The sequence below is a fragment of the Carassius auratus genome, chromosome 3, assembly GCF_003368295.1.
Source record: "Carassius auratus strain Wakin chromosome 3, ASM336829v1, whole genome shotgun sequence".
Lineage (NCBI taxonomy): Eukaryota > Metazoa > Chordata > Actinopteri > Cypriniformes > Cyprinidae > Carassius > Carassius auratus.
This window is the reverse complement of record NC_039245.1, coordinates 8,323,743-8,339,607: the sequence shown is the minus strand read 5'-3', so window position 1 is coordinate 8,339,607 and position 15,865 is coordinate 8,323,743. Positions and strand designations below refer to the sequence as shown.

Here is a 15,865-nt window from a genome sequence, read left to right as displayed (position 1 = left end):
ATTGTTATATTTTAAATAAATAAAGAAAAACAAGTTCAAATAAAGTATAGAAATATCACAAAAGCCTGTATAGTATCTGTTTATCTAGTGATATGATTATTGCTTTTAAAACACAAAACCTGTCCACATATACAACCAAATACATCTTTAAGAGTAACTTATACAACTCTTGATGAGCTAATAAAAATCGTAATATAAAATATACTACTACGAATTCAGCGGGTACAATTTAGAAAAAGGTGAATAAAATTAATAACAATAATAATAAACCATCTAACAACAAAAATAAATATCGCTTTTGACGGCGTAGCGCGGTCTAGTTGAATTTTGTAAAGGCTCTATTATCGGACGCCTAAAGGCTGGTCCTACTGAGGATATAAAACCGCCACACTGCGCGCGAAAGAGTCCTCAGTCTTCCGTGGTAGAAGCTTATATTGTCTGTGTGGGTAAGTGGTCCCCCCCAATCTCTTCCTTCATTTAAAAAAAGCAAGTATTTATTGTTTTATAAGGAGTGTATGTCGTAATGATGATTAACGTAAGACTACTATTGGTCAATGCGGTTTTATTTGGTTAAAACGTTTAGTGAGCGCTACCGTCACCACGTGCGCGTTGATGGTTATAGTGTTAGAATTTTTTTTAAATAAACTTGATTACTGCCTTTCGAGTTGTTTTTAACATGTGTTTGTGGTGATTGTTAAACTTAAGGACATCTGCTCTTTCTCTTCCAGAAAGGCCTCGTCACTGCAGTTTTGAGGTGAGATGCAGTTTAATCCCTTTGTAATAAACGATGGTTTGTGAAGTGTTTCTGTGATGTGTTAGCACTGGGCTCTGAACTCGTGTGAAGATAAAGTGCTGTTCTGCTCCTGACATGGCAGAATCTGAGAAGCGCTATTGATGTGGATTCAAAGCAATTAAATTCGACGTGGATAAAACTACTTAATTTTTTTTTTTTTTACTTGCAGAGTGGAATCTGGCGACATGTGATCGTGACCTGTGGACAAGCTTCTGCCTTTCTGCGAATGGCGTTTAATCTTAAAATATACAAAATGCTTGTGTGAACTTGTAGCTATTTTTGTTCTAATAGGGGTGTGTGGGGGGTGGGTTTTTTTTTTTTTTTTTTTAACTACCAATAAAGACTTCATCTTCAAGCTTGTTTTCAGAATTCATTATTTGAAATGCTGTTTAAGATGTGATCTTAATCTAAAATCACTTTTGCTGTTAAAATGTGGTGTTTAAGGTAAGTTTTCCGCATACTGTACCTTTTTCTCTATGCTCTGCCATCTGAAACATTTCTACAAAGCTCATCAGTCTGAAGAGCCAGGTGTGCTCTGATTGGCCAGCTATCCTGTGCATTGAGATTAGCTAAAGGCCTCCAAGCATGTGACGGAAGTGTTATGTCCCTCAACATACTGCAATGCGTGTCCCGGTCAGAACACCGGCACAAGACCAAGACAAAAACCCATTCCGGACAAGCCATTTGTTGCATCCAGTAGGGACCTAATTATAGTTTGTAATGACTTGTACGGACACCTTGGGCATTGCTGCATAAATGTCTGCATTTTGCGATCTGAGAAATGACCTATTACTCTACACAGCTCAACTTCTGTTTGTATCATCAGAGGCAAATCCTTTACATATGTAAATGTACTTACAGACTGCCAAGTCACAACAGCCAGCATTGTAGTCCACTCTACCAGGATCAGAAAACAGTCCTCCATAAAATGTACTGCAGTGCACACATCTGAATTGGGGCTGTGAATCTTTGGGTAGGCAGCAATATGATTCATAGGTTTTCAATTCAATTTTTGCAAATTTAGAATGCCATTATTTCAATTCTTTAAGCGTATTCAGAGGATTATTTAAATGCTTAGTCGGGGCAAATTACACCAGCCTTTATGGTTCGAGAACCATGCACAGGATAGCTTGTTAGATGCCAGCTTAATGGTGCTGTGGCATACATAAAACTTGTGTAAAATTAGCTTTTATTTTGGCTTATGCATTATAAATGCAAACATGTGTTATGTCAAATATCTTTAACTTATTAAATATTTATCATGATGTACATTAATAAGAACTGTATGGTTTAAAATATCCATGTACCAAAATACAAAATAAATACCAAAAATAAAAAATACCAAAAAAATAAATAAAAAATAAATGTTATAGTAAACAAACCACAAGACACTCAAAGTAATTCCTGCATCTTTTATTATAATTCTAATAACCTTTAGTCATTTCTTAAAACATTTGTATTTCATATGTGTATATGAATATGTATAATTGCATACACACATACATTCTGTAAATAACCTCTTATCTGTTCATAGTTAATTTTCTTCAATAATAAAAAAAAAAGATGCTTTCTGCACACCCTGGACAGCTACTGCATCAGTTGCCCCTGTGTGTGATTCATGACCTTGTCCTAGGTCACACTGCCCAGACCCTTTAATGGCTATGTGATCTTCAATATGTATGTATCCTCAGCATGATTCTGCATATTTCTGCAGCAAGAAAGCATGACTGAATACTGTTCTATTATTAGAACCTGTGATATTGACAATCTTAAATGCAGAGCTTGAGGACTGAACAAAGGCTGAAATATGGCCGTTTTTGTTTTTTTTTTGTTTTTTTGTCCTTTGCATGGTCCAGTCCTTCATTCAGCTATTCGACTGAAACTGTCAGGGTTGTGAGAAGTGTGACTTTTACTCCACCTAGTGGACAATATTGGAAACTGAGAATATTAACCATTCATCAAGGTACACTCGCAGCTATTGAAGCAATTTGGTTTAATGAATTTGACTGTGGAAAGATGAGACAACAGGGAACACAGGATGTGTAGAAAGCATGATTCAATTACACGTTAAACTCATGTTAAACATTTGGAAGACAGAGATTCTTTAAAACTTGGAATCCTTTTTTCCATCTCAGAATCATAATATCTTTCATTGTCCTTACTGTTATCAACATTACTATACTTACCAGTCTTAAACATCAAAAATAAAAGTTCTTCTTTTTGTCCAATATGGGTGATCAATAATGCAATGAATCCCACACTAATTGTGAGAGGACAAATGGATGCAAGATGGGCAGAGGGAAATGAAGAGGGAGAATGGTCTTGATGGTCCTGAAAGTGACATAGACAGAAAGTTAAAATTAAGGTGAAGGCATTGGTGGTTTGGACTCAAGGTGACAGCAGATGAAAGGAACAGAAGAGGAATGGCTCATTAAAGGTGCAATGTGATGATGAGGAGCCCTTTTAATTGATTGAGCAACTATTTGTGATGTGGGAGATGAGGGGTGGAGGTCACTAGATTTACTTATAGATTTGTGTAATGAAATATGAATGTAAAGTGTATATCTACTGCCACAGACAATAAACTTCTTGATAGTCCTTGCATACAAATTGATGACATTAATTTTGTGTTGGAAGGAAAATCAGGAGGGTGAGGGACACTGTAAGATATGAGTGTCTATTGTCTAATTTAAATCCTAGAGGTACCAAAGATCTGAACATTGATCTTTTGCATGTGATCACAAATAAAAAAAAAAAAAAAAGTCAAACATAAACATCTGTTTAGCGTTTCTGCTCAAAAGCAAACAAGAAACATTGCAGCTTATAGCAATAACAGCAAGGACGATGAAAACAGTGACTGCAATAAATATAATTATCTCTTATTAAATCAATAACAGAACTCCAGACCCACTTAAGAGTTAAAAAATTGTTACAGGAACAATCATCATATTAAAACAGATATTAGCACATATCCCTCACCCATGTCAGAGTGCATGTTCATCTTGCTTCGCCTCCATAGAAAGAGTGTTTTTTGGAAGGAGAGAGGGAGAGTGACTTTGAAAGAAATACAGGCAGTTTCGATTTCCCTCTCCCTCGTCTCTATATTGTCTCCTCTTTTAAAATGTAGGCTTGATATCGTTGATAGGTTCGCTGAAGTCATCATCACCTCTATATTTTGAGAGTCTGTAGTAAAAATATTGATACATTTTTAGCATATGTATATATATATATATATATATATATAATTGTATAATCTTTCTTTAAAATATTTTTTTTTTTGCATTATAACATTATCTTCATCTTGTATCCATACTTTGATATTTGTGTCCCATTATGTGTTATATAAATAAAAGAGAGAAGTATATCGTCATCGACAGGTGTTGTCGTACATTTGTGTATAATGCTATCAGTAGGCTGAGGATGTACTGAGTGCATGTGTGTAAGTGTTAGAGCATTTTGTGGCTGTTATGTTGGTCTGGGCACTTATTTTTGCTACGGGTTTGTAATACAGTGACCAGTCTGTGTGTGTGTGTATATATATATATATATACATATATATATATATATATACATATATATATATATATATATATATATATATATATATATATATATATATATACATATATACATATATATATATATATATATATATATATATATATATATATATATATATATATATACATATATATATATATATATATATATATACATATATATATATATATATATATATATATATATATATATATATATATATATATATATATATATATATATATATATTAATTTCATTATAAGACATGAGAAAGTATAGAAGTTCTAGTGAAATACAAGATAAGCACAAGCCCCAGTCTGGCTTCGGCAAAATAGAATCCCTCCATTGGTGAGGTAAAATCACATAACAAATCACGGTCATGCCTCTAGTGATAACCTTTCACATTATCAAGTATGCGCACACACGCAATCACACACAAACAACAGGAACCCAAGCATAAACACAGTCTTACCAAATAAGTGTAAGATAAACTGACCTCTATTTTAAGGGCTTCCCTAGTCATGCCAGAAAGGAGGTTTGGCATTACTTGCCCTCCCTGCATTGGTCACCATTGAACCTACTCTAAAAATGAGACCATCAGTAAATATTTGCCGGTAACACAGACTCAGCTCAAAATCTGAGGAAAAAGAGAAAGATAGCAAAGGAGGTTTCAATATCTCTCTTTCTCCCTATCTCTTTCTACAGAACTACAGAAAAAGCATTTTGATTGTTTCCCTCAAATTATTTGGCTCAGGCATGTAGTATGTCACATTCTTTTGTTGAACGTGTGTATACTCATTCCAATGGAGTTAAATTCCAATATTTTATTCATTTATTTTCATTTTGATCATCTTGTGAGTGCCTGCAAGCTCAAACTAAATGTGTTCTGTTTAAATGTTGATATGTATGGATACATATGTGGGTGTTTATATTTTCGTTGACTGAAACACACGGAAGCGCAGGCATGTTCACAGTCGGCAGGCCTTCAGTGCTTTCTGTTTCTCTTGTATCTCTCTATCTGTGAGTCGGCAGTTTGATGTTGAAGTCATCTCTTCCTGCATTTTCCTTAATTCAGGGAATAATCTCTGATGGCAGCAGTTGTCACCTCTTCTTTCCTGTCCAATCAACTCCGGTTGGCCTCATCTCTCCTTCTGTCTGTCCGTTCATCTCGAGAGGAGAGGGCAGAAATGGGGAAAGGGCTAGAGGACAGCCTGATGATAGGGGGGGAAGGTGGAAAGTATAAGGACTTATTTTTTCTCATTTGCCCACATCCCCCTTTCTGTTCGCCTTCTCTTGCCCCATGCCATCCTGGACCTCATGCATTAGTCCACTCCAAATTTTCCCAGAAGTTAGCGATGAATAGCATATTAATGTTTCACCTCATCTATACTAGCTTTTTTTTATGCACTACCCCTTTCTCACTCTAATCCCTCTCCATCGCTGTCCTCCCTTGCTTCTCTCTGCCTCCCCTTCTATCTCTTCTCTCACCTGTCCATCACTCTCCTGAGTGCTCTCTCTATGTTCATGCGATGGCCAACCCTGGTCACACCCAAGTCCAGGTAGTCGTCCTTGGTTAGAGAGGGCAGGTGCGTGCCATCAATCTCGTTGTCTAGGAAACGCTCTCTGTGCTCACCCAGGTTCAGGTAGCCCAGCCAATCCGCAACATCGTACTTGGTCCAGTATGGGAGTGGTTTGGAGGCAAAGGGTTTGGTGGGTGAAGGAGGTGGAAGGTGTGGATAACTCAGGCAAGTGGGTGGAGGAATGGGGTGGAGTGGTGGTGATGATGTCCCTGACAGGAAGTGGGTGGGAGACAAGGAGCGAGAGACCACGAGAGAGGAATTTGGAGGAGGTGGAGCCCCTGAAGGGGCAAAGAGAGGGGGAGAGGGGGAGAAGTAGGGGTCCCCAAGAGGATTGGCAGGTGAGGGTGGAGTAATAGAACCACGAAGGTCATACAAGCTGCTGTAGAGGGGTGTGGTGGGGAGAATGGGAAGGGAAGAGGGACGGGGAGGGCCAAGCTTGGGGCGGTCAGAGGGAGAAATTAATGGGCTGGGTGCTCGTCTGCGCTGAGCGTGATGTGACTCTGCCTTACGTGAATCTCGGCTGGGGATAAACTGAAACTCCAGGGCTTTGGTGCGGTAAACGGGCCGGTGTTTGGGTGAGGTGGGGTACGGTGAATATGAAGAGGGTGAAACAGGTGAGTGGGATCGGGGAGGAGGCTGGGATGAGGCAGCAGGGGGCTGAGGTGAAGGAGATCGAGCCCAATTTGGGTAGAGTGGCTGGGAAGAAGGGGTGGGGGAGGGAGACAAGGCAGGCTGAGAGAGCTGAACAGGAGATGGGGAGCTAGAGCGGACAGAAGGAGGACTCAGTGCACCTGTGGAGTCCTCTGAGTACCTGAAATGAGAGAAAATGTAACACAAATTAAGACAAAAGAATAAGAGAGGACAAAAAGAAAGAAAAAACAGTTTGACAGTAATGAGAACAAGAGAGCAGTATAGTGCTACAGTTACCTGTGTCTGATGTGGGACAGACAGATGTACATGGACAGTGCAATAAAAAGCAGAAATCACAAAAGAGAGGAACAGTTTAAACAGACACAGTTGCACAATACACACACAGAGTTCATTGGTGTTTGAGACACTGAATAATAAAATGGCAGTTACAAAACAATTTTCACACATTATGTTACTCTGAATATCCCAGGAGTTCATGCATACCAAATCACACAGTGCTTGGGCAGCTTAGAGATTTTCATGCCACATGTCTCCTTTTCAAGGCCACCATGCAGACATTTACACACAGTCATGCACATATACCTATACTGATAACACACAAATACCTATGTCTGCTCAGTGATCTCTGAGCTCCCCAGTTCTCTGTTCCTTTGCTCCTCTGTTGTAATTTGGTGCTTAGTTCATTGATGATGCTTGCCTTCATACCGGACATGGGAGGATGTAGTTTACGTGCCTCCACATATGTCCCACCGGGCTGAACCCCTCCCTCCCCTACGGACTGTACGGCTGACCCATCACCCCACAGTGGTTTTATCTCTGGAGTGCGGGGCCGGTCAAAGTACATTACAGAGGAGCGAGCGATCCCTGGCCCTTCAATCATTCCAAAGGCATCACGGGCATTCACATCCTCTTCCTCTCCCTCTTCTACTTCATCCTCCTCCTCTTCCTCCTCCCTACGACGGTGGTATGCAGGGGGTGCTGTGCTGGTTTGGCGTCGAAGATCGCAAGCCTGACTCCCTTCTCTGTACCTCTGTGTTTTTGGGTAGGTGGATGCAGTGCTTGTAGCTTTGGTATTGTGCATTTCAAAAGTCTGTCCATCAAGATAGCTCATGTAAGACTCTAAAAATTCAGTCCCACTTCTGTCAGCATCTGTTGACCCAACTCTCTCTCCAACTCCACCTATGCTACCCATCCCTGCTCTCTCCAACCTTTCTCTGACCCCACTACCACTGAGTGCAAGGATGTTGTCTAAGTGATGGTCACTGCTGCTTCGGCTATCCAGCTCCTCAATCCCAGAATCTACCACTGTCTCCTGGGACTCGCCACTCTTAGCTGCAGCGACACTGGGTGGTGGATGATGCTCTGCACTGGGCCGTCTGCTACCCCCTGTAGCTACCGTGGATACAGTTGCTAAGCGTGTGTGTGGTGTGACCGCAGCAGCCGAAGTAGTAGAAGAGATGACAGTTGTAGCAGTTGTGGAACAGCTTGCAGTCACAGTTGGGGCTCCTCTAAGACTTACAGAAGTTGCTGGGGTGGATGTTGCTGCTGAAGGACCCCGGTAGGCAGGTGGAGCTGGAATAGAGAGAGGAGGTGGAGTCGGAGAAGAGGAGCGTCCAGCTGAATTTGCACTGTTGTATAAGTGCTGTGACTGAGATAGGCCAAATGGTCTATGGTAGGAGGTGGGTGGAGGCGGAGGTGATACAGAAGGAGGTGGAGGTGGCCCAGAAGGCTGCAAGGTGGAGGGGGAGGGAGGGGGTTTTGGGTTGGGGGAAGATGAAGAGGGAGAGGGGGCTGACTGGGTGAGGTGGGCAACCTCACTGTCGTAGGAAGTAAGGCTGGAAGTTGTGGAATCTCCTGCCTGTGGTGAAGGCAGGGGCGTATGAGGTGGGAACCCAGTCATAAAGGAGTCTTTTGGAGGGGGAGGAGGTGGTGGGGGAGGGTGAAGCTGCTGGCGGGCTGTCACATTGTGTGACAATATTGCAGAATAACCCAAACCACGATCAAAACTATTGGCAAATTCCAGAGGTGGAGGGAGTGGATCAGCAAACACAAACTCATCATCTACATCCACTGAGGGAGCTGGGGGAGGGAGAACCATCAGACCTGTGCCACTTTCACCTGCAGCTCCTGCTGAAGGACGTGTAGGGGCTGTTGTTGGAGCTGGAGTAGGTGGTGTCAAGGAAAGGATGTATGCACCAGCCTCACTCTCCATCCTCAAGAACGAGGGGCGACGAGGCTGCTGGGTTGTTGACTGTGTGGACTGCTGCTGTAACTGGGTCTGAGCTTTTTCTATCTCTTTTTCCCTCTCTCTTTCTCGTGACCTCTCTCTCTGACGCTCTCGTTCACGCTCCTTGTAGGTGGGCTGATAGTGCTGAGACTGATAGTTGTGAGTGTGGACAGTTTTATCCTCAGAGAAACGAACCCTTAGGCCTTCTCTGGGAGCAGAGGTACCAGCAACCTCCCTATCTGCACGCTCTCCAACCCCTGCTTCCTCACCCCAGCTGCTTCCTGCTCCACGCAAGATCCTGGGAGATGGAGGCCGAGTAGATGTGGTGGTGGCAGCTAACGATGAGGAGGTAACAAGGTATGAGGAGGAACTTGAGGACTGAGCAGCAGAGGAGGTTGCAGAGGAAGACGAGACCATTGAATAGGAGATGTGTGATGTTGGTTGTGCAGTGGATGAGGAAAAGGCCCCAATGCTGGACAACTGACGGGTAAAATGATGTTCAGTGGTCCTCTCTCTGCGTATGCGACCATCATCTTTCAAAGCACGCTCCCGTGCTGCCAATGCCAACCCTAGTGGGGATGAAGGGTCCAGAACTTTCCCTGTTAATGGGTGAATGAAAGTTGTAGTGGAGGTTTGCTGCTGCTGCTGCTGCTGTTGTTGTTGTTGTCGGCCCCCCGCCCCATAGAAGTCAGCAGGTACAGACTTAGGCTGGTAATCCCCAGGAGGAGCAGGTGAGGAGTACTCAGGCAGGCCAAAGGCAGGGGGCATACTGCGTGTGTGGTGGATAAAAGTATCACCTGAGAACATGCCTTCATCTATAGATTTGGATGGTCGCAGGCGTGGTGAAGGCTGGGAACTCAGCTGCTGTTGGGAAGTCTGCGTCCGTCCACCCGCTTCTCCTGCTCCACCCAACTCTTCCTCAGCAGAAAGAAAAAAGGAGGCACTCTTTCGTCGTGCTTCATGGAATCTTTCTCGATCCCTGCGAGCTGCCCCTACTATGGCAGCACCAAACTGGCTGGTAAAGTCCAAATTCTCTTGTGTACGAAGTGATGGGGGTGGTGGAGCAGGTCTAGATGGAGGGGCTGGTGGTGGAACGGTGGGCGCAGGCGGGGGAACAACAGGTTGGGGTTTAGAACTGTCACTCTCTCCTGGAGTAGCCGGTTCAGCCTCCGTGCTGCTGCCTTGGCTACTACGACCACTGCTGCTGGTGGAAGGGGCTTTAACGATGATTGTTGGGATAGGAATTGAACTCTTCTCCATTGACCCCTTCCCTTCCAGTGTGCCCTGGCCCTGGCGCAAATCCTCCACCTTTGACTGCTTCACCAAGGGCCCCTTCCCTCTCCGGGCACCACCTTTCGGCACACCACCTGCCCCTGCTCCTGCCCCTATCACACTGCGGTCCACCCTGGAAGGTTGGCTCTGAGTAGTCTGCTGCTGTTGGGGAATAACAGTAGCAACGCTAGTGGGTGGTACTGCATTGCTATAGCCCCTTCTCAATGCTGCAGCCTTTACCCCTGGTGCTCCTCCAGCCCCTGCAAGGTCCCCTGTGTACCCAATCACCTTCCTGGATGCAGTCCTGCTTGGCACAGAGGGGTGGGCGTGAGCATGGGAGTAAGAGAGGTCCCCAGTTCCAGACCCAGCAGGTGGTCCAGGGGACCTGTCTCTGGGGCCATGAGTGACAGACACTGACTGTGAGTAGAGCTGAAAATTTGCAGAAGAGGAAGTGGTTTGGGATACAGAAACAGATGGCTGCTGGGATGTCTTGCCCCTAAAGCCAAGAGGGGGAGCTGAGGAGAAAGGGGGCTCAGGGGGAGCTGTAGTAGGTGGAGGAGGGATGTCATCTGGGCCAGGTACTGAAAGACTGCGGGCAAACTTCATGGCTGGAGGATGAAGTAACTGCTTCTCCTCCTCTGGAACACCTGCAGAAAAAGAAAACCGAAAAGAGAGATGAAATGTATTTTCAAGGAAAGAAATGGAGTATGAATAAAAAATAGTGTTACAAAACAAACACAAAACAAAAATATGTTTGAGAGAGAAAGATAATGTACATCAGCTGTATGTGATAAAAGAGAAGGAGATGAAAAAAAATCTTTATGTCCTAAAAATGAGCAGAGGACAATAAAATGGGAAATAGAAATGAGACCATCTTGAATTATGTCTGTCTGTCTGTCTGCTTTCCTGTTTTTACCATAACTGGGATATCTCTCAACAGTAACATGTACAAGCCATTCACCTCTCTACTTCTGAAATGCTATTTTGTGTCAGTGCAGACCGGTTTTAGCTACATTGTGTTATACAAGGACAAATGCAATACATACATAAAGTCATCTTGATGACAAAAAGAAGTGACACAAATACACAATAGCTATCTCATGGCATGCAAAAAAAAAAATGCTGTTGTTATTTTTTATGTAAATAAAGTTCCCAATTGTGCAACCCAAGAAAGTGAACATTTTAATATTAAACATTTAAGCACATGATGACATTTATATGGAACAGAAAGCATTTCTTATAATATAGATAGTGTGCTTCTGTAATTATCTTGGTGGTTTTAAATGGGCTGCAAATTATATAGTCCAACCAAGAATGAACACTAAGAAATACATCTAATTCACCTTTGTTATGGCAATTGGTTTCTCCAGTAAACCAGTCAAACCCCTGACAAGATTCTTATGGACTGTTTCAACAACTGAAATGTACGGTCTCTATTCTAGAGCAATAAAGCATTACAGATGATAAGCATTAAAGCAAATCCACAGCTGCACTCTTTTGAGTGCTCTAAACGCACGTACCATAGACATACAGCAGTATGGTTATACAGACAGGTGTGCAGACAGACAGATGGACTAACAGACAGCCTCACCGATGGACTTCTGTCGCAGCATACCGTGCGGGGGGCCATGGCCAGACATAAACTGACCACGGTCATATCCTAACCCTGCCCCAGATGATGTCATCCCAATTCCCACTTGGTCGAAACTTGGCTACCAAAATAAATGGAAAGAAAGAACATTATAAACATTATGCACAAATTTTCTACATAATTCAGTTTTGCTAAAAAATTTCTGCAAAGAAAATTTAGCTCAGTAAATCCAAAGCACCATCTAATAAATAATTTTTTCATAATCATCAGTGGTCTTAGTGATCTTTAATAACTGCTTCAATGGTCTCATACACAAACACACCTCATTATAAAAGCCTCTGCCCCGTTCTCTTTTTACCCCTTGTACTCGGGGCCCTGGGGCCTCATTGGTATTGATAGTCTGCTGTGCTGCTGCTAAAATCTCATCCAGTTTATCTGACATAGAATAAAAGAGAGAGGGAAATTAATAAATCAATTATTAATTAACTAACTATTTATTTTTAGCTTGAATTGGAGGGATTTAGCTTGGATTTAAATGGAGATGTTTACCCAACAAATGATAACTCTGTCATCATTGCTCATCCATGTGTCTTTGAAACCCATTCTTTCTTCCATGGAACAAAAAGGATTTATTTATAGCAGAGTAACAAAGCTACTCTTTTCCATACAATGAAAGTACATTGTGGTCATGCCTGCCAAGCATGATTTTCAATGAATAATAAAATACATTTCAGCCTATACTATAGCTTACACAAAACTATCATATGGCTTCAAAACACTTGGAATATTGTTCATAAGACTTGGACAAGGAAAATTTTATGATGCTTTTTTTGTTGTTTTTTTTGTCTCTGCCCATTTTCACTGTATGAAGTGAGTGACTCAGACATTCTAATAAATATCTCTTTGGTGCTCAGTCATACAATGATGTAACAGTGAATAACTGATGACAGGCTATTAATTTTTGGGTGAACTGTTCCTTGATTTCTGAACTTTATGTATGACTAGATGGCAATCCCCTTGTATAAAACCAATGACTCTTACTCAAAGCCATCTGATAAACTGTCCTCTTCTTCTCTGTAGCTTGTGAAGACTCAAACTCTGTAACAGATGGACAGATTTAATCCCATAAGAAATATTTGCAGATCCATTAGGTCAAGTGTCTCATACAAGACAGACAGAGTGGACAAAGTGCTTTACCTGATTTTTTTTTCCAAGGGGCAGAGGCTGTGATCAAGCAAACAGAGAGTCAATCTAAGGTGGAACACCATCAGCTTGTAGTAATACTGTATGACCTGTTAATGCTGTAATCACATTTACATCATCTAACAAGTAGCAAGAGATTAAACACTTTTTTTAAAAAAATTTTAGGTCAAGCACAAACAAACAGAAAAAATGTCAAATTCAGATTTCAAATTTCAGAAAAAAAAAAAAAATCCAGGATGCACACAAAATGCACTCCCAATCATATTCACATGCAACCATAGCAAAATACGTGAAGTGAAACTGGAGTGTCTCTTACCTCTGTCCACTGTGTATGGAATGCAAAGACAGACAGAAAGATTGTGGAGGTTATAAGACAGGTTTGTTAGGGTTTCAATCAATCAACTAAAAAACAACCCGTGCAACAAAAGTGTGCAGGAAAGGTTCATAAAAGCCACAAGTGAGTATATAGGGATTGTGTATGCTTGTGTAGGTGTTTCTGTATGTATATTAAGATGAGGGATTCTAGGGGAATGAGAGAAGGGGTTGATCTGCCCTTTTGTATTCCTAGAGTTGATTCTGTCTATCTTTTTACATTTAGGTGCTGTTGCCTGTTTTATAAGGTACCAGTGCAGCAACACATTCATGCTATAGAGCAATCTCGGCTATCTTCAGAGCATGGCAGCCAGTGAGGTGGGACACTCTACCAGGTGGAGAGGTGAATACATCTGAAAAGTTGAGTTCTTCACTCACATAACATAATACCTGCACACATTAAACACCTGAGACACCTGCAGTACACTGAGAAGTTACAACAGTAACACATTAGAATCACTATGATCAAGTTCTAATAATAGAGTATTAGCTTAAACAGCTTTAAATGGTACAACAGACATGCATTCCTCTTGTGGCCTACATTACTCTCCAGACTTCTGGCATTACATCTTTTGTAAACAGTAGTTTATTTGGGACAAAACACCCACTTAGTGGGCCACAACTTGGCCAACATGTAAAAAAAAAAACAATCACACTTTGCTTTTTATACATTGGGTATAGAAAATTATCACTCCTCTTTAAAATAATCACATTTTGTCACTTTCCTGTCTGAAATAAAGACGGACACAGTTTTATCCAGCTGCATTTACTCTAACTTATAAGACTTATAATATCCAAGTGAAAGATATAACACCAACATGTCAGGAAAAAAAAAAGTAAAAAAACAGAATCACTGAGGATCATCCCCTCTTAAAAATGACTTGTAAACTCAATCAGATGTAACTAATCACCTTCTAAATGGCACACAAAGCCTATATCAATGCATAAGCACAGTGAAGTATATTATTAAGAAGTGAAAGGTATTTGGTACAACACAGAGCCTCTCTGGATCAGGACGTCACTCCAAACTGGATGAAAGAGCTGGAGGAAACTGGTCAGAGAGGCGACCAAGAGGCCTACAGCAACTCTGAAGCAGCTGCAGGAATTTATGACAAAGTGTTGTTAATGTGTGCATGTGACAGCAATATCACAAATTCTGCACAAATGTGGCTCGTATGGGAGGGTTGCAAGAAAAAAAGCCACTCTTCAAGAAAGGCCACATGCAGTCATGACTGAGATTTCCAAAAAAAAAAAAAAAAAAAAAAAAATTATATATTATTAATTAAATTATTAAAATTGAATTAAATGATATGACTTTTGGAAATCCAATTTGGCTCATCATCCAAATAACAGCATTCCTCCGGTAAAGCCTGGATGTGCTAATGTCCTGTTCTGGGTGTTTCTCTGCAGCACATGTCAGGATAGAAGGAAAAATATGATCAAATTCTTGAGGAAAATCTGCTGCTCTCTGCCAGAAAGTTGTCAATGAGAAGAAGGTTTACCTTCCAACAAGATAAAGACCCAAAGAACAAAGCAAAACTGAGAGAAAAAGCTGAATGTCCTTGCATGGTCTAGTCAGAGCCCAGACTCAAACCCCATTGACAATCTGTGGATGACTGCAGTCCACAAATGCTCACCATCAAATTTACCTGGACTTGAGCAGTTCTGCAAAGAAGAGTGGGCAAATATAGCAAGTCTAGATGTGCAAAGTTAGTAGAGAGTGAGACAGAGACAGATCCAGCTGGGTAAATGTGAAAATTCAGCTGGATAAAATAAAACTGTGTCCGTCTTCATTTCAGTCTGCAATGCAACAAAATGTGATTATTTTAAAGAGGTGATTCTTTCCTATACCTACTGTATATTTAGGGGTGGGTAAATCTGATGACAATAATAAACTGGTTCGCAATAAAGTGCTAGTTCACTCAAATAATGTAATAACCAGGGGTGGACATAAGTTTTTTAGACTGGTTCTCATGAAAGCAGCTGGTTTGGTGCTCACACTGCACATAGTGTATAACTATAAAAAAAATTAAATAATTAATCATATAAATATTAGTATTATTGTACTTTATTTAGTCTATTTTTTTTAAATAAATAAATAAAGTGTGATAATTTATTTATTTTAAAATAAAAATGAGTATTAAATAAAAATACAGTTATTGTACAGTACACTTAAAAATACAGTGCTAATATTTAATTATTTTTTATTTTAACTTTTGTATTTTTTTACTGTATATGAATTTTCAAAATGTTGCAAAAACGCTGCAGAGTGAAGCGTGTCAGTGAATGAAATGTCAAAGCTTGGTGTTTTGCTCTGAAACAGCAGCGCATAGCTGCAATACTGATACAGTATTACAGTTATTTGATCTGAAATAGTGATTGTGTATCAACCATGTCAAATGAGTAGTCTGAACTTATTTACATCTTTCTACAACTTTCCTATTCAACAACTATTCATTTCAGAAATGTAGAATTGATAAAGAAATCAAACATATCTATGGTCTAGTCTCATTAAAAAAAAAACTATGGAAAATGTAATTGTCATAAATACGATAAAAAAGATGATGCCTGTGAGTCATAGATAAAAAATATATATTTATTAACAGGTAATAATTTGGCATTCTGTGATTGTTTG

The 15,865-nt window shown here is 40.8% G+C and overlaps 1 protein-coding gene, 1 long non-coding RNA gene and 1 other non-coding gene across 10 annotated transcripts in view; 2 read left to right on the top strand and 1 right to left on the bottom strand.

The window, feature by feature from the left end:
- Positions 1–378: 378 nt before the first annotated feature.
- Positions 379–1,121, top strand: LOC113041645 (uncharacterized). The gene is made up of 3 exons (XR_003275427.1): positions 379–446; positions 729–754; positions 963–1,121. It is a non-coding gene; the product is annotated as an uncharacterized LOC113041645 (long non-coding RNA).
- Positions 800–889, top strand: LOC113056092 (small nucleolar RNA SNORD88). The gene has a single exon (XR_003277659.1). It is a non-coding gene; the product is annotated as a small nucleolar RNA SNORD88 (small nucleolar RNA).
- A 1,125-nt stretch (positions 1,122–2,246) lies between the features above and the next one.
- The window catches only part of LOC113046396 (SH3 and multiple ankyrin repeat domains protein 1-like), a 92,570-nt gene continuing 78,951 nt past the window's right edge, over positions 2,247–15,865 (bottom strand). For 3 of the 8 annotated variants that reach the window (XM_026207261.1, XM_026207256.1, XM_026207265.1), the window contains exons 21-29: positions 13,175–13,183; positions 12,853–12,879; positions 12,697–12,753; positions 11,978–12,090; positions 11,656–11,776; positions 7,171–10,711; positions 6,842–6,847; positions 5,823–6,725; positions 4,586–5,545 (exon numbers count right to left, since the gene is read on the bottom strand). In XM_026207261.1, coding sequence (XP_026063046.1) covers positions 5,458–5,545; positions 5,823–6,725; positions 6,842–6,847; positions 7,171–10,711; positions 11,656–11,776; positions 11,978–12,090; positions 12,697–12,753; positions 12,853–12,879; positions 13,175–13,183 — 4,865 coding nt within the window. In that variant the 3' untranslated portion in view covers positions 4,586–5,457. Of the gene's footprint in view, positions 3,977–4,585; positions 5,546–5,822; positions 6,726–6,841; positions 6,848–7,170; positions 10,712–11,655; positions 11,777–11,977; positions 12,091–12,696; positions 12,754–12,852; positions 12,880–13,174; positions 13,184–15,865 lie in introns of those variants that run through there. The other 5 variants (XM_026207271.1, XM_026207289.1, XM_026207277.1 and 2 more) reach the window with 5 other exon arrangements.